The 18,554-nt window shown below is 43.4% G+C and overlaps 1 protein-coding gene across 1 annotated transcript in view; it reads left to right on the top strand.

The window, feature by feature from the left end:
• gpat2 (glycerol-3-phosphate acyltransferase 2, mitochondrial) overlaps positions 1 to 18,554 on the top strand; it is a 67,946-nt gene that overhangs the window by 11,895 nt on the left and 37,497 nt on the right. Inside the window, exons 2-10 of the mRNA XM_068023255.1 lie at positions 1,520 to 1,607; positions 8,042 to 8,133; positions 8,918 to 9,043; positions 9,473 to 9,546; positions 12,098 to 12,205; positions 12,332 to 12,451; positions 13,810 to 13,909; positions 14,566 to 14,702; positions 16,966 to 17,065. Coding sequence (XP_067879356.1) covers positions 1,520 to 1,607; positions 8,042 to 8,133; positions 8,918 to 9,043; positions 9,473 to 9,546; positions 12,098 to 12,205; positions 12,332 to 12,451; positions 13,810 to 13,909; positions 14,566 to 14,702; positions 16,966 to 17,065 — 945 coding nt within the window. The remainder of the gene's footprint in view (positions 1 to 1,519; positions 1,608 to 8,041; positions 8,134 to 8,917; positions 9,044 to 9,472; positions 9,547 to 12,097; positions 12,206 to 12,331; positions 12,452 to 13,809; positions 13,910 to 14,565; positions 14,703 to 16,965; positions 17,066 to 18,554) is intronic.

The raw sequence follows: 18,554 nt of genomic DNA, 5'->3' as shown, positions 1-18,554 counted from the left end.
GCGTGAAGTACGAGAATTGCAACTGTGATGAATTGCGACCCGAAAAGGTCACCCTCTGGAGAGAGAGAGAGAGATCACAGAAATATCACAAAAAAGCGGTCCAGTGAGGATGTGGAAAGATTCAGCCGAAACAAGAAGAAGCCCTGCTGCTCATTCCACACATCAACTTGGCGCAGCAGAGAACTGTAAGTGACCTCCACCTCCAGTCTTAACCATCAGAAATCTTCAACACCTCAAAAAGCTCAAGACAATAAACCCCCAGGCCTGCATTTTTAAAAGAAACTGGCCCACTTAGAAGTTTTAATAGATTTACTACAAACCATGAACCAACAGTTCTTGCTATCGAGAGTGCGGTGAAGGTTTATCAGACTGATTCCTTGGAATGGCGGGACTGACGTATGAGGAGAGATTGAGTCGGTTAGGATTATATTCGCTGGAGTTCAGGAGAGTGAGGGGGATCTCATAGAAACCTATAAAATTCCAACAGGACTTGACAGGGTAGCTGCAGGAAGGATGTTCCCGATGGTGGGGGAGTCCAGAACCAGGGGTCATAGTCCAAAGATATGAGGTAAACCTTTCAGGACTGAGACGAGGAGAAATATCTTCACCCAGAGAGTGGTGAGCCTGTGGAATTCGCAACCACAGAAAGCAGTTAAGGCCAAAAGATTGTTTTTTTTCAAGAAGGAGTTTGATATAGCTCTTGGGTCTAAAAGGATCAAAGGGTACGGGGCGAAAGCGGGAACGGGCTACTGAGTTGGATGATCTGCCGTGATCATAATGAATGGCGGCGCAGGCTCGAAGGGCCGAATGGTCTACTCCTATTTTCTATGTTTCTATGAATGCTTACCACATTTTGAACTCTTATCCTTTACGTTCTACCTCTCTTCCCTTGAGAGTGCATGTGAGAACGAATATGTGTGTGAGTGGTGTTGTGAACATTTTGGGGAATGAATATTGTTCAATAAATAGTTAATCTTCTGTTTTAAACGTACAAGAAAGCCTGTCATTGTTTATTTGGCAAGTAAAATACTCAGGTGCTCACTCATCCTTTTAAACAAACCATGATTGCTGTCCATTGGGAGGTGATAGTGGGAATCACCCACACGCCTTACCACCTGTCAGTAATACCATTTTGAATAAAAGGAAGCCCAGCCATCTTCCTGTGACCTTCAAATAACTCCACAGTAACAAAGGCTTTCAACATCTTGAGGATCATCAGTGACCAGAAGCTGAATTGGACCAGCCTTATCAATGTTGTGGTCATAAATAGGTCGGTGGCCGGATACTCTGCAACAAGTGGCTCCCCTCTTGAGCACTCAAAGCTTCTTGGCCATCTACAGGCTTATGTCAGGAGTGGGAAGGGATACTCAACACTTGCCTCATTGAGTGCAGCTGCAACAACACACAATTCAACACCATCCAGGACAGAGCAGTTGGCATAATTGGTGCCCTGCCACTGAATTCAATATCCACCACTGGTGGACTCTGGCTGCAGCATGTATAATGTTGCAATCTACAGGATGAACTACGACAACTCACCAGGGTTATTTCAACAGAATGTACCCACACTACAATATCTGCGACTGAGAAGGATCAGAGCAGCAATGGTGTGCGAATACCATCGCCCCTGAGTCACATATACCCAATTTCTTCTTTATAACTAGGTCAGTATTCTAGAATTTAGCACCTAACAGCATTGTGGGATTACTATCACAACAAGAAATTTAGTGGTGATATAAGAAGGCCCATCACCATCTTGGGCAACATGGGATGAGCAATTAATGCAGCATCATGCGCGCATCAACCAAATTGAGACTGAGAATAATTCATGCCATTTTTTTTTTGCCATCCACAATTAATTGAATGTTCTCCCATCCACACATGACTTGTCTTCTTTAAGTTTGCTGAATCCAACTCTTAAACAGTTAAATTCTTGGAGAACGCTGTGGGTTTTAAGAAGATGTTAAATCCTTTGAGCAGGAAGCAGGGGTAGCTCTTGAGGGAACCAGATTCCAATTTGGAAAGTTTCCAACAACAGATGTGCCATATGAATCTGGCACTGACCCCCTATGCTCCCACTAACAATCCCGAATGTGTTAGAAAAGATTTGTAGTCTGGTAATGCCTCGGAGTACTGAGACAATGTGGTTTGGAGTGCTGTTAATGGAGTATATAGCATCCTAGGCTTGATTAATAGGAGCATGGAGTACAAAAACAAGGAATTGATGTTAAACTTGTATCGAACACTGGTTCAGCCTCAACTGGAGTATTGTGTCCAGTTCTGGGGACCACTTTAAGAAAGATGTGAAGGCATTGGAGAGAGTGCAAAAAACATTGTTGAGATTGGTTCCAGGGATGAGGAACTTAAGTTACGTGGATAGATTGGAGAAGTTGGGACTGTTTTCCTTGAAGAAGAGAAGGTTGAGATGAGATTTGATCGAGGTGTTCAAAATCCTGAGTGGTCTGGACAGAGTGGATAGGGAAAAACTGTTCCCATTGGTGGAAGGTTCAAGAACGGGAGGGCACACATTTAAGGTAATTTATAAAAAAAGCAATGGTGACGTGAGGAAAAATATTTTCACACCGAGTGGTTCGGATCTGGAATTTGCTACCTGCAAGTGTGGTAGAGACAGGTTTAATCAAGGCATTGAAAAGGGAATTGGATTGTTATCTGTCAAGGAAGAATGCGCAGGACTGCGGGTGAAGACGGGGGAGTGGCACGAAGTAAACTGCTTTTTCGGAGCCCTGGCGCAGACAGGACAGGCTGAATGGCCTCCTGTACTGGGACAATTCCATGATTCTTTCAAATAGGACTGGAAAGGACCACTGCATTCTGCCTTGCCAACTCTACTGCCTGGAACATAGACGATTTCATGATATCCCCCTTGCTAGTATGCAATTCAATGGGCAAAGTTGTGGTGGTGGACGATTGCCTTCTCAAACTGGTGTGAAACTTCGAACCTGCTGCACACAAAGGAATGCTGCCAGTTAGAGCCTCCCAAGTTCTTGGTAATACTGTGGTAGTTCATTCTGTAGTTTGTGAATAGTAGACGTGCCTGTGTTCCCCAACCCCCTGCCCCTCGCATCTCCACCCATCCCTCCACACAGACGTACGTGCAGATAGTTTGTTGCAGAGTACCATTTTGTGAAGAATCCTGGAAGGAGCCTTCCAAAGCTGTTGTGAAAATCTGTAAATGTAACAGAGGAATTTTTAGAATGCAGGTTTGCTTTTAAATTACACTTTCAGTGTGTCACACATTTCCTTCCAGGAGTAGCGAGAGTTACTGTAGCATTATAACTGTTGTACAGTAAAGTGTGAGTTTTTATTGCCATTTCTCTCCCTTTTCTTGAAGGCATTGAATTTTTGCATCAGTATTTTTGAACAGGTACTGGTTGCTCTCCAGCAATTTGCCATAATTTCTATCAGTTTTTACAGTGAATGTGGTCAATACATAAGATATGAATTAGGAGCAGAAGTAGGCCATTTGGCCCTTCAAGCCTGCTCCACCATTCAATAAGATCATGGCAGATTTGTTTGTGTTTTGAATTCCACACTCCCATCTATCCCCTAGAACCTTTGATTTCCTTGCCTAACAAGAATCTATCTACCTCCGCCTTAAAAATACTCAGTGACCCCACCTCCTCCACCTGAGGCTGAGTTCCAAAGTTGCACAACCTTCTGAGAGAACAAAATTCTCATCTCTGTCCTAAAAGGGCGACCCCTAATTTTGAAACGGTACTCCCGAGTTCTGGACTCACCCACAAGAGGAAACGTCCTGTCCACATCCACCTTGTCAAGACCGTACAGGATCTATATACTACAATCACTCTTGTAAACTCTAGTAAAAACAAGTCCAGTGTGTCCAACCTTTCCTCATAAGACAACCCGCTCATTCCAGGTATCAATCGAGTAAACCTCTGAAACGCCACCAAGACATTTACATCCATCCTTCAATAAGGAGACCAAAACTGCGCACAGTATTTGAGATGTGGTCTCACCAATGCCCTGCATAACTGAAGCATAACATCCTTACTTTTATTTTCACTTCCTCTCGTAATAAAGGATAGAATTCCATTCGCCTTCTTTATTACTTGCTGTACCTGTATACTAACTTTTTGTGACTCATGCATGAGAACATCTAGATCCCTCTGCACATTTTCACATTTTCCCACATTATACTCCATCTGCCAGATTTTTGCCCACTCACTCAACCGATCTCTATCGGTCTGCAACCTCCTTATGCCCTTTTCACAAAATAATTTCCTACCTATCTTTGTGTCATCTGCAAATTTAGCTACCCTGCTATTGCTCTCCTCATCTAAGTCATTGATATAAATTGTAAAAAGTTGAGGCCCCAGCACAGACCCCTTCGGGACTCCACTCGTCACATCTGCCAATCAGAAAAGGACCCTTTTTTGCATACTCTGTTTTCAGGCAGCCAGCCAACTTTCTAGCCATTCTAATATGTTACCCCCTACGCCATGAGCTCCTACTTGGCACAATAACCTTTTGTGTGGCACCTTGTCATATGCCTTCTGGAAATCCAAGTACAGTATGTCAACGGGCTCCCCTTTATCCACAGCGCATGTTACTCCTTCAAAGAACTCCATTAAATTGGTTAAATATGATTTCCCTTTCACAAAACCATGCTGACTATTCCCAATTACCTTGAGTTTTTCTAAGAACCCAGCTCTCGCCTCCTTAATGATCGATTCTAACACCTTCTCCATGACAGACGTCAAGCTAACTGGCCTAAAGTTGCCTGTTTTCAGCCTCGCCTCCCACCCCCCTCCTTTTTGAATACAGGGGTTGTATTTGCTACTTTCCCGTCTGATGGAATCTTTCCAGAATTGAGCGAATTTTTCAAAATTAACACCGCTTCTACTACCTCATCAGTCACCTCTATTAAGACCTAAGGATGAAGTCCATCAGGACCCGGGGACTTGTCAGCCTGCAGCTCCATCAGTTTGCTCAGTACTGCTACCCTGGTAATTGTAATTTCATCAAGTTCCTCCCGTCCAGCTCCTGACTTGGATGCGAATGTAGGGGGCATGATTAGTAAGTTTGCAGATGACACCAAAATTGGTGGTATAGTGGACAGTGAAGAAGGTTGTCTAAGGTTACAACAGGATATAGATAAACTGGTAAAGTGGGCAAGGAATTGGCAAATGGAATTTAATGCAGACAAGTGTGAAGTGATGCATTTTGGGAAGGTAAACCAGGGCAGGACATATACAATGAATGGCAGGGCCCTGGGGTGTGTTGTTAAGCAGAGCGACCTTGGGGTGCAAGTACATAATTCCCTGAAAGTGGCAACGCAGGTAGACAGCGTGGTGAAGAAGGCATATGGCATGCTTGCCTTCATCGGCCGAGGCATTGAGTACAAGAGTTGGGAAGTCATGTTACAGTCGTACACAAAGTTGGTTAGGCTGCATTTGGAGTACTGTGTGCAGTTCTGGTCGCCGCGCTGCAGGAAAGATGTGATAAAGCAAGAGAGGGTGCTGAAAAGATTCACAAGGATGTTGCCTGGTTTGGAGGGCTTGAGTTATAAAGAGAGATTGAATAGGCTGGGTCTGTTTTTCCGGAGCGAAGGAGGCTGCGAGGGGACGTGATAGAGGTATATAAAATTATGAGAGGCATAGATAGGGTAGATAGCCAGAGTCTGTTTCCCATGGTAGGGGTGAGTAAAACTAGAGGGCAGAGATTTAAGGTGAGAGGGAGGAGATTTAAAGGGGACCAAAGGGCTAAATTTTTCACATAAAGAATAGTGTGTATCTGGAATGAGCTGCCTGAGGAGGTGGTGGAGGCAGGAACAGTAGCAACATTTAAGAGGCATTTGGACAGGTACTTGAATGAGCAGGGCATAGAGGGATATGGAATGAATGCAGGCAGGTGGGATTAGTATAGATAGGCATTATGGTCGGCATGGACGTGGTGGGCCGAAGGGCCTGTTTGTATGCTGTATGACTCTGATTTACAGCTATTATTGGAATTTTTTTTGTATCCACTATAGTGAAGACAGAAGCAAAATATTTGTTCATTTCATCCATCTTTTCCTTATTATCGACTATTAACTCCCCATTCTCACTCTCTGGAGGACCAACGCTCACTTTACTTAGTCTTTTCCTTTTTAAATACTTGTGGAAACTCTTGCTATCCGTTTTTACATTTCGAGCTAGCTTCCTCTCATACTCTAATTTCTTTCTGTTGATGAAACTTTTTGTCATTCTCTGCTGTTTTTTATATTCTGGCCAATCATCTGACCTGCGACTCATTTTAGCGCAATGATATGCTTTGTCCTTAAGTTTGATGCTTTCCTTAACTTATTCAATTAACCACGGATGTTGGGTCTTCCCCGTAGAATTTTTCTTTACTCAGAATAAGTATATTCTTACTATATTCAGAAATATTCCCTTAAATGTCTGCCACTGCTTCTCCATTGATCTACCTCCCAGCCGAGTAACTCAGTTCACTTCAGCTAGCTCAGCTTCCATGCCCACATAGTTGCCCTTATTCAAGTTTGAAAAATTACTCTTTGACCCACTCCTCTCAAACTGAATGTAAAATGCAATCTCATTGTGGTTTCTGCTACCGAGAGGTGTCTTTACTCTGAGGTCATTAATTAATCCTGTCACATGACACAATACCAAGTCCAATATCATCTGCTCTCTGGTTGGTTCCAGAACGTGCTGCTCTCAGAAACTATTTCTAAAGCATTCTATGAACTCCTCATCCAGGCTACTATTGCCAGTCTGATTTTTCCAGTTTATATGTTGATTAAATTCACCCATGATTATTGCCGTCCCTTATTCACAAGCACCCAATATTTATTTTTGTATACTTTGTCCTACATTGTGGTTACTGTTAGGGGGCTGTAGACCACTCCAACTTGTGACTTCTTTCCCCTACTATTCCTGACCTCCACCCAAACTGATACTCTTTCCTGATCTCCTGAACCAAGGTCATCTCTAACTATTGCACCAGTGCCATCCTTGATTGCGTGCTACCCCTCCACCTTTACCTAACTTCCTATTCTTCTTGAATGTCATATACCCCTCGATATTCAGGACCCAATCCTTGTCTTCCTGCAGCCACTTCTCCTTAATGGCTATCAGTGCATATTGAAGCAAATAAATATGATCTATCAGTTCGTCTACTTTGTTATGAATGCTACGTGCATTCAGATATAGAGCCTTTTGTTTTGTCTTTTTGTTATCTTTTTAACATCTAGTCTTGGCTGTTGGCTTTTGACTGTTGGTGTGTTATTAGGTTTTTTTCTCTTTGTCCCTTCCTGCCATTCTCTGACCTTCATTTCCCATATTACGATTCTGCTCTTCTGCCTTGACTCTACCCCTTGGTTTCCCAGGCTTGATCCCTTACTCCTCCTTGTTTAATTTAAAGCCCTCCGTACTTCCCCAGTTATATGATGTGCTGGTACACTGTAAACAATGTAAATAAAGGAGAGATCACAGCCAAGTCTGACCCTGTACTTGTCGTTTGGTCACACCTGATCTTCCAGCAGAGATTGCTGGTTAGTGATTAGGAGAAACAATCCTAACTGACATTTCCCTTTGCTGAGCCAATGATTGCAAAATTTGTGCTTTCTATTTTTACCCTTTTGGTTGCAGTTGTTTGTTGCTATTCAGTTGTGTGTGTTTACTCATCCCTTGTTTCTCTTATCCCTTTGGACTGCAGTGATTCAAGAACGCAGCTCTCCACCACCTTCTCGAGGGCATTTAGGGATGGGCACCAAATGCTGGCCTTGCCAGTGATGCCCACATTCCATGAAAGAATTAAAAAAAAGGAACCATGCATAGATGTGGGAGATTATCAGTATCAACACCTAGGCTTCGTGCAGACTTAGAAAAATTGCAGTTCCCCCCAGAGCACCTGTTTTGAAAATTTCCAGCCAAGTGAAACAAAGACTGATATGGACATCAACTTATTCTTATGCAAGGAGTATCTATTACTGTAGTATTAACTTTACACGGGATTATTGTCATGCTTAATTTACTATTCTTACCTCAATTTTTCCCCTTAGCCTTGGCTGATACCATGGCTTTAGAGTATGATAGGGGTGATGGATTTGTTCAGGTCTCGGCTCCTAAAGAATCAACTGAATTTATCAATAAAGTAAGTTTTTATTGCTGTTATTGTGCTACCTCAGTTAAAAGAGAATTACCTTTATCCAGGTCCTTATATCTCATAAATACCTCAGAATGCTTCACATGCAATTAATTGCTGTGAAGTGCATGGACTGCTGTTAAGTAAGAAGTCATGACAGCTATTTTGTCTGTAGCAAAAAGCCTACAATAAGATGAATAACAGGTTAGTCTGTTACCGGTGGTGGGAGTTGAAGGAATGTTGACTAGGACATCAGAAGAACTTGCTAGGCTTCTTTAAGTAGTCCATGAAATCTTAAATATGCACCCAAACCAGCAGAACAGGAGGAAGGGTCTCAATTTAATATCTCATTGGGAGGATGGCATCTCCTGACAAAAGGTCACAGACCTTGAATGTTTAACACTCTTTCTCTCGACAGCATTCACTGCTCGACCAGAGTAAAGCCTGCTCGCAGTAGTTTGAGAGAAGGTGCACTCATCTTCTGGAACAATGCAAGGGTGTTACCTGCTCAGCAGTTGATGCCACTGTAGAGTTCTTTATCAGCTAATAATGAGAATTTTTACACAAGCAAATGGAGCGATTGTGCTCTAAAATGTTATATTTTAAAAAAGACACTGTGTGCCATCGTATTTCTGAGAGACATATTTATGCTGCAATATCTTCTCATTCAAACAGCTGTGGGAAATATGTTCCAGTACTTATCCTTTGAAGTTGGTATATATTTTAGTATTGTTGTGTCATGCATGAGCTGACTGTTCATTAAAGAATAAAACTTCGTTTGTTTTACTTTTAGGTGAATCAAAGTGGCCTGTTATCAGCACTGGCTTTAAGCCCACCATTTGGAGGGGTCAGTCTCCTCTTGGGGAATACTCGACCCTTTGTGGGTCGATGCTGTTACATCTGTGCACCCCAAAGCTGGGTAAGAAGAATGTATGCATTCGGAAGGAAATGGAACCCTGGCTGGGTGCAACATTTGGAGCTGATCAACCTTGTGTAGCACGAAGACAATTGTGAGGGCGGGGGGGTGGGGGGTGGGGGGAAGACTAATGTTGATTTTTAGTGCATCAAAGATAATGAAGTAACCTTCAGAAAAAAAAGTATTTTGTGTTCATTGTAAAGTTATTGTACACTGTTTCGAACACCACTACTAAACTTGGGACAGCATTGTTGCACATTGGATTTTACCTCTGCACAGTTCCATGACATTTAATTTGTATTTTATTCTCTTCAACTTTATGCACCAACATTTTTCCTGTGTTTGTCACACATACATCAGCCTCTACTTACAGCTGTTTTGCCTTGCAATCATGAATGCAGCTTCCCCAGTAAAATTATCTCTCCATTTTAGGGCCTGCTTTTCCAAAATCACTTAGCGTTGCTGGGATTTCGAAATGCCATCCTTGTTACTGAGACACAGACATGGTACGTTGATAGATCAGGCTGCAAACAAATTGCCGTTTTTAACTTGAAGTCAAAAGGATAAAAAATAAATAGTTTTTTACTGTTAAGGTCTTTGTCATAACAACCTGGTTAGTGCACTGGCTGCAGAAATGCATTTCAAAGTTTGAGTGCCAGGGTTACTTTGAGAAAGCTGCAGCTACCTGTATGCTGGGTGCACATTTTATGTCCACTGCATGAGACTTTAGAGAACTTGGCTCCTGGCCATTTTCAATAAATAACAGATAGTAAGAGTTTCTATAGATTTTATATTTCTAGCTAGCTTTCTCTCATAGTCTAATTTTTTCCTCCTTATCAACCTTTTCATCACTCTTTGCTGCTTTTTATATTCTGTCCAATTTCCTGACCTGCAAACCATCTTTGCACAATTATATGCTTTTTTTGAAGTTTGATGCCATCTTTAACTTTTCTTAGTTCACCACAGAGGGTGGGTTCTCCCCTTGGAATTTTTCTTTCTCATTGGAATGTATCCTCTGTATTCTGAAATGTCCCCTTAAATGTCTGCCACTGCATCTCTTTTGACCTATCCCTTCACCTACTTTGCAAGTTCACTTTTGCTAGCTCTGCTTTCATACCCTTATTTAAATTTAAAATACTGGTATTGGACACATTCTTCTCTCCTTCAAAATGAATGTAAAATTCAATCATATTATGATTGCTGCTACCTTGGGATGTCTTCACTATGAGGTCATCCAATAGTCCTATCTCGCTGCACAATACCAGGTCAAGTATAGCCTGCTCTCCGGTTGGCTCCAGAACGTGCTGTTTTAAAAAACTATTCCGAAAACATTCTGTAAACTCCTCATCTGGGTTAACTTTGCCTATCTGATTTTCCCAGCCTATATGTAGATCAAAATCCGTACCTTTCTGACAAGCTTCCATTATTTCTTCCTTTTATACTCCTTCCTGCAATGTCGTTACTGTTAGATGGCCTGTACACCACTCTTGCCTTTATCATCTCTACCGTCCTGATTTCCTGAACTTAGGTCAGCCCTCTGTCATGTGATAATAGCATCATCAGTTCACAGAGCCACCCCTCCACATTTTCCTAGCTTCCTATCCTTCCTAAATGCCATGTACCCTTCAATATTCAGGTCCCAATCTGTGTCATCCTGCAGCCATGTCTCTGTTCTGGCTATCAGATCGTACTTATTCTGTCCATCTGTTTGGTTCGAATGCTGCATGCATTCAGATACAGAGCCATTAGTTTTGTCCTTTTTGTTATTTTTGTAATATCTAGCCCTGACTGCTGATTTACTCTTTGATTTGTATTCCCTGTCTATTTTGGTCACGGTTTGTTGATCATTTCCCATATTAATACCTTTCTCTCTTGACCTGGCTGGAACATTACGCCGCCCCAGCGGGTCGGTTGGTGGGAGAGTCCGCCGACCCGCCCCAATTCCGCCTCTGACCAAGTTTACGGAGGTCCGGCGGGTGGGGGGTGAGAAAGGGCCCGGCTGCCCGAGGTCAATCAAGACCCTTAAGTGACTACTTAACGGCCACTTAAGGGCCCTCGTCCGCCTCCACGGGTATTTTCCCGTGGCAAGCGGGTGTGCTGGGGACAACCCAACCCACACCCGGGATCCAAGACGCCCCCCTCCCACCAAAGGACCACCCTAGCCTCGCCAGGGCACGACCAATCCCCCTGGTGAGGCAACCCAAACTTACCTTCAGTCCCGGCTCCATGGCATCCTCCTCGGTCAGCTGGATAGCAGTCCCATCAGTGGCCACTGCTCTCGGTGGTGCTGCTGAGACTAAGAGCTGCCGGCCCGCTGATGGGCCGACAGCTCACTGAGGCGGGACCTCCTCCCTCAAGTGTGTGGAAGTCCCGCCTCGGGCCAATTAAAGCCTGGGGATCTGTAAAATATGGGACGGATCTCCAGGCTGGGGCGGAAGCGGGTTCGTCACTGACATTTACGTCGGAGTCCGACTCCCGTCTGCCCACTGTAAAATTCCGGCCCCTGTCTCTGCTCTTGGATTTACCACATCATCCCATATTTGATTCCTTGCCCCCACTATTTAGTTTAAAACCCTCTCTACTTCACAAGTTATGCAGCTTGCTAGAACACCAACCCCAGCACGGTTCAGGTGTAGATTGTCCCAGTGGTAAAGCCCCCACTTTCCCCAGTACTGGTGCCAGTGCCCAATGAACTGGAACCCATTTCTACCACACCAGTCTTTGAGTCACGCTTTCATTTCTTTAATCTTATTTTCTCTATGCCAATTCGCATGTGGCTGAGGCAATAATCCAGAGTCTGACCTTTGAGGTTCTGCATGCTCCTCATGCTGTTTGTAACCTAACACCATCCATGCCAATCATGAACGCTTTTTGTGTTGCGGTTATTTTTCTGCCTGTGCTCAACATTAACTTCCACCAAATGTATGAAGGTTGCTCATTTTCACCCTCCCTCTATTCCACATAAAGGTTTGAAGTTAATGAGTAGTCAGCATATTTAACACTCAGCTGTGTGAGGATGATTGCTGTGAAAGCTCCTTTTTCAATCTGCTCTTGCAGGTACCGAGGTTGGCTGGCTCGACGCCTCTGCTATTTCCTATTTGTTCATGAGCGCATGGTTTACCCAGATGTCCCCTCCCTAGAGCACAGAGTAATCAACAGCGCCAGGTGAGAAATCTGATGGTAGAGATGCTAATTGCACTGGCATATTCTCCTGCTGCCTGTCTTTCCCTTCCTCCTTTCCATCCTTTGAATGAGCTTATTACAGTAAAATAACTGATTCTGTTTCTACAGAGTGCAGGATGCCGTTAAGGAGAACTTACCTAACGCATCTATATCGGACCAGAAATCATCTTGGAATGTACTGGGAATCTTCCACCAGCTTCAAGCTACAATCTCACCCCTATTTCTAAGGTATAGAATGGTTTCACAACTAGTTGCAGAAATGCTGCACTGCTGCTGCAAAACTCAAACTGAAAGATATGTTCTTGATTATTCTTGCACATTGTTGTGTTCCCCCTCAGTTCACCTCCACTAGAAGAAAAAAGTCTTCAAGAAAATCTGTTGTTGGTGAACAGACCAGCCTGGCTTGCTAGCCTAAGTACGTTGACATTTCACTGGGGTGAGCATTTACCCCATTTGCTCCTTGATATCCCTGCAAGCCAGTGCCCTAATGAGGAAAGTCCCAATTGGGGACTGCTGGGAAGTATGGAAGCTTCTGATAGCGGACTTTAGCTGGTTAAACACCAGCAGTGCTCCTGTGTGCACTTGGGGGGGATTCCTCAGCCTTGGCTGTGCCTATCTGTGCCAGGACTCTCTGGATTCAGGAAAGTGGGGTGTGTTCCTATGCAGAGAATGGGCTGAATCTTTTGCTCATCTGGAAGGCGGATTTTGTGGCAGATGGGCTGGAGAATTGGAGTGGAACTGTCCGCTGCGAAACCTGATGCTGACCTGCTGCTCAGAGGCCAGTTGAGGCCTTGAAGTGGCCAAGTAAGGAATCTTAGCAGCGACAGGATGAGGAGCCTCTGCCATGCAGGGAGGACGCCTTGTCAAATGAGGCGCCCTCCCTGCGGGCTTTGGGGAGCGGTCCATCCTTTGTGGGCAATTTGTGGCCCATGGAGGACCTCCCCCTCAAGCCAAACAACTAACCCGCCCCACCCCAACCCCCCTCGCCGGGGCCTTCTGGGCTGGCCATGGCAACCCGCCTCACTTACCTCTGTTCCGGGCTTCCACTGCTGGGCCTGGGACCAAGGCCTCTACAGTACCGGCAGTGGCCACTGCTCCTGGTGGCACTGCCAATACTGCTGAGCTGCCAGCCCTGTGATTGGCCGGCAGCTCTTGGGAGCGGGATCCCTGTCCCTTTGAAATCTTTCAAGGGACGGGGATCCTGCCTCCGAAAACTTCGACCCCAAAAGATGGGAGGATCGCTCTGGAGGGCTGAAAAAATGCAGAGGTGGAGTGTGCCTTGCCTTTTCGACCTGGTGCCGGGAGCCCTGCCTCCAGAACAGAATTGAGCCCAGTGTGTGCACTCTGTTAGGCAGTCAAATTGTCTCTGGATTTCTCTGTAGCTTGGTTTAGTGATGGCAGTCCTTGTGTCAGACACCTGGGTGTGATGAGTCTGTTCAGTTTACGATATAATTAAATTTGCACATTATCAAAAATAACATGAAAGCACTGTCACATTATTGTATGAATGGTACAAATAGCCAGATGGAAATCTGATTGACATCAGGGCCATGGGATGAAACGAGTGTCTGTTTTACCCGTCTCAGATTGACAACTTGGGTGCTGCTGAAAGTGTTTAACTGGGTTTTCGTGAATCTGCAAGTGCACCGAGGGCAAATTGAGATGCTGCGGAAAGCAAGGGCAGAGGTGAGGCACTTATTCTTTAGCTGTTTGGAGAGCTGTAGTTGGTTGAAGAGGTTTACAATTTTACGATTAAAATGTCATCTCAATGTATTGAAAGATAAGTAACCACTGCGCAGCGTTTGTACAAAAAGAGGACCAATGCCCCTTGGTGGCAGAGTCTAGATACTGCAGCACATCACAACACTGGCCTTGGTTTAGTTTTAGATTAGAGTCATAGCGTTTTACAGCACAGAAACAGGCCCTTCGACCCAGCGCGCCTGCGCTGACAATCAAGCACCTGTCCTAACTAATCCCATTTCCCCGCACCTCGTTGATGTCTAAGTATTTGACCAGTGGTTACATGGTCCTGCAGTCAACTCTTGCACGTGCACATAGCACTACATTGTTATATTTTGCAGCCAGTTAACTAGAACACCCTGGAGGAAACAACATTATTGGGTTTCTTAATTTAGTTCCTTGAAGTAGAATTGTTTGCAATGTACGAGCAATCAGCTGCTGGCTGAATGTATGTTTCAGCTAACCATGACCCTGTTTAAATAGAATCAGTTTTACTGACTTTTCACTGTACTGTCACAGTGCGGAGTGATAGTGCAATGAATATTTATGTTGATTATTGTATCAGCAATAAATGTTGGGGAATATTTTTGTATTTTTGACAGTATGATGGTCCGTTCATCTTTCTCTCTCTTCATAAGTCTCGCCTGGACTACCTACTGGTTACCTTTGTCCTTTTCTGCCATAATATCCGAGTCCCGTACATTACTTGTGGAGAAGACATCCAGCTCCCATTTCTCAGGTAACAACACTAAGTTCTTGAACTGCTCTGAGTAAATGAGATGAGTGGAACAGAGAAGAATTTTACCCTTCTCGGAGTAAAGGATCTCTTCTCTATCAAAATGTTGTTATGGAGGTATTGGCATCTTTGTGCAGCTCCTTGTAACCTTGTTGAGAGTAAATGTGAACAGAAGGTTTGCTTGTCTAACTGTGTAAGTGGCTGTCCGAATATTGTAAGTGACAGAATGTCATTGTTGCTCCTGCTAGGCCCTTATTCTTTCTTGAATTTGTCTGCAAAAAATTTCTCCTCATCTCTGTCTTAAATGGGTGACCTCTTATTTTTAAACAATGACCCCTGGTTCCAGATTCTCCCACAAGGGGAAACATCCTTTCCACATCCACTCTGTCAAGACCCCTCAAGATCTTAGATGTTTCAATCAAGTCGCCTTACTCTTCTAAATTCCAGCGGATACAAGCCTAACCTGTCCAGTCTTTCCTGAGAAGATAGCTCGCCCATTCCGGGTATTGGTCTAGTAAACCTTCTTTAAACTGCTTCCAATGCATTTATATCCTTAAATAAGGAGACCAGTACCGTACACAGTACTCCAGATGTGATCTCACCAATGCCCTGTATAGCTGCAGCATAACCTCCCTCCTTTTGTATTCACTTCCCCTTATGATAAACGATATCATTCTATTAGCTTTCCTAATTACGTGCTGTACCTGCAGACTAACCTTTTGCGATTCATGCACTAGGACACCCAGATCCCTCTGCATCTCAGCTCTGCAATCTCTCACTATTTCGATAATAAGCTTCTTTGTTATTCTTCCTGCCAAAATGGACAACTTTGCATTTTCCCACATTGTACTCCATTTGCCAGATTTTTGCCCACTCACTTAACCTGTCTATATTCCTTTGTAGCCTCCTTATGTCCTCTTCACAACCTACTTTCCACCCTATCTTTGTGTCATCAGCAATTTTAGCAACCATACCTTTGGTCCCTTCATCTCATGCATTTATATAAATTGTCAAATTTGAGGCCCCAGCACAGATCCCTGTGGCACACCACTCGTTACATCTTGCCAACCAGAAAATGATTCATTTATGTCTACTCTCTGTTTCCTGTTAGCTAGCCAATCTTGTATCCATGCCAATATGTTACCCCCCTACACCATGAGCTTTTATTTTTTGCAATTACCTTTGATGTGGCACCTTATCAAATGCCTTCTGGAAATCTAAGTACAATACATCCACCGGGTCCCCTTCATCCACAACGCATGTAACTCCCTCAAAGAACTCCAATAAATTGGTTAAACATGATTTCCCTTTAACAAAACCACATTGACTCTGCCTAATTACCTTAAATTTTTCTAAGTGCCCTGCTATACCGTATTTAATAATAGCTTTGAACATTTTCCCTAAGACAGATGTTAAGTTAACTGGCCTGTAGTTTTCTGCTGTCTGTCTCCCTCCCTTTTTGAATAAAGGAGTTAAATTCGCTATTTTCCAGTCTGGTGGAACCTTCCCTGAATCTAGGGAATTTTGGAAAATTAAAACTAACGCATCAACTATCTCACTAGCCACTTCTCTGAACACCCGAGGATGAAGTTGATCAGGACACGGGGACTTGTCAGCCCGCTGCTCCAAAAACTTGTTCAAGGCCACTTCACTGGTGATTGGAATTTTCTTGAGTTCCTCACTTCCATTTCCTGACTTAGAGCTGATACTGTGATGTTACTTGTGTCCTCAATAATGAAGACCAGTGCAAAATACCTGTTCATCTGCCATCTCCTTATTGTCCAATATTAATTTCCCAGACTCACTTTCTATAGAAACAACGTTCACTTTGTTAACTCTTTTTTAAAATATCTATAGAAACTCTCACTATCTGTCTTTATATTTCTAGTTCGCTTTTTCTCATAATTTTACCTTCCTTATCAATCTTTTAGTCAAACTTTGCTCTTTTACGTTGAAGTAAAGATTTTTCCAAGTAAGTACCAAAATTAGCTGACTGACTGTCTCCTCCTGTGCAATCTCAGAATGCCTGTGCATGTCAGTATTGCAGGAACATATTTGAAACACATTTGGTGAATTTAAGTGGCAAGACCTGAAGATCAGAGGTCGCAGAGCTGTGGTATGACTGTCGGAAGGTCATGGCTGGAATCGTGCATAGTTAGCTTCGTCGTGGCTCTGCGAGAAAGACTTCAATCTGTCTTGGTTTTTGTCACACTGAAGGTGACCATGTGTGTGATGCTTTCTGTGTTGGTTTCTTTCAACTGGTCAGGCCTCTGCTTCAGAAATTGGGAGGAGTCTTCACTCCACAGATCGTGCATGGAACCAGGACCAGTCCCGGGGAGCGATTGTACAAGGTTGTCTTAACTTCGGTTAGTTTGAAAAGCTTTTCTTTTTGATTTGCAGTGCTCCTAAAAAACTGAATTTGCAATACCTGATCTTAGAGCCAACTTGAGCTCAACTAACATGAGTTTGTCTGATGGATCTGAGCTGTGTTGCCATTCAATTCCAGTGGACACAATACTAGTCACTGGAATTCAAGTGATTAGAACAGAACCCTCTTAGGGATTGACCAAGCACCCGCACCCCACCCCCCAAGTATGTAATATCACTCCACCTCACCAATCCTTATTGACAGTGCTCCATATTTTACTGAAAGTAGAAACAGTTTGCAACGATCTTTCACAGTATTTACAATGGCCTTGCTTTCGAGAGAGTGTTAAACAAATACTCTTTCATGTAGTGTTAAAGAATGTTAAAATATATTTGCCAAGTATTTATATGCAATTTAGATATGGCTCCTCTGATGGTTTTCAGTAATAGTTGAGACTTGAAGCAGAACAGAAAATGGCGATTGGAACTAAAGTTTGTTCTTGGAAAGTAAGGATTTTAGACTGAAAACAGACGTAACTTCAAATCTGGTTTAAAATAAATTCCTCAGCTGGTCTCTAATGTGCAAACATTTAAGCATCCAGCCCCACATATCTACCAATATAAGCACACCCTGTTGTTGTGAACACTGTGCTATTGAAGTCTGGAAACTGGACAAGCAGAGATTTCCTTCCTCTGCAGCTGAACACGTGGCACAGTTGAGTGCATTAAACATCCCTGAAAATTTTCAAAACCAGGCAGTACCAAATATTCTCATGTCTCATAACTGAGGAACACTGAAAACACTCTCACTTGGAATTAGTGCAAAACTAGCTGGAACTCCACAGCAGCTCTGACAATATCTGAAGACAAAAGAGATTGGTTAATGTTTCATTCGAGACCTATCATCCTTTAATCACAAGTGATTGACACATTTTGACCATTTCGAATTTTTTGTTTGGCTGACCTTAAAAAAAAAGTGCCAAAAAACAAATCATTTACCTTAAAAGTAAGATGTTCCAGAGTTAGGTGTGGGTGTAGTGAATGGTAAACAAGCCTGGTGCAACATTGAAAAGTTCCAGGGCTGGATTTTATATTTCCATCTCGCGTTAATGCTCTTAATGGCTCTTTTACTGCGGCATCATCAAAAGATATTAGTTCTTCAGTCTGTCTGTATTTACAGATCTTTGGAATATGGGAAAGTAGCCTTACAAGTCGAGGGTTAAGTCTTCAGTGGCTGGAATCATTGATGACTCAAGTTGCTGTGGTTTAGAGGCCAACAGTTGCAGCCCCAAGCCATTGCTGTACAAATTCCCATGTTCAGCTGCTTCATACAGGACTCCCTTTCACCCCGCCCCCGCCCCCCCAAACCCCCACTCTCGTAAGGTTCTGGAATGGCAATGTTTATTGATTGTTCGACTGTTCAGCTCCATTCGCAATCACTCAGATAATGAAACAGCCCAGACGAGCAATCACGTTTGGTGTTTTTAA

Source organism: Heterodontus francisci, chromosome 47 (genome assembly GCF_036365525.1).
Source record: "Heterodontus francisci isolate sHetFra1 chromosome 47, sHetFra1.hap1, whole genome shotgun sequence".
NCBI lineage: Eukaryota > Metazoa > Chordata > Chondrichthyes > Heterodontiformes > Heterodontidae > Heterodontus > Heterodontus francisci.
The sequence above is the reverse complement of the archived record's forward strand: the minus strand, read 5'-3'. Positions and strand labels throughout refer to the sequence as shown.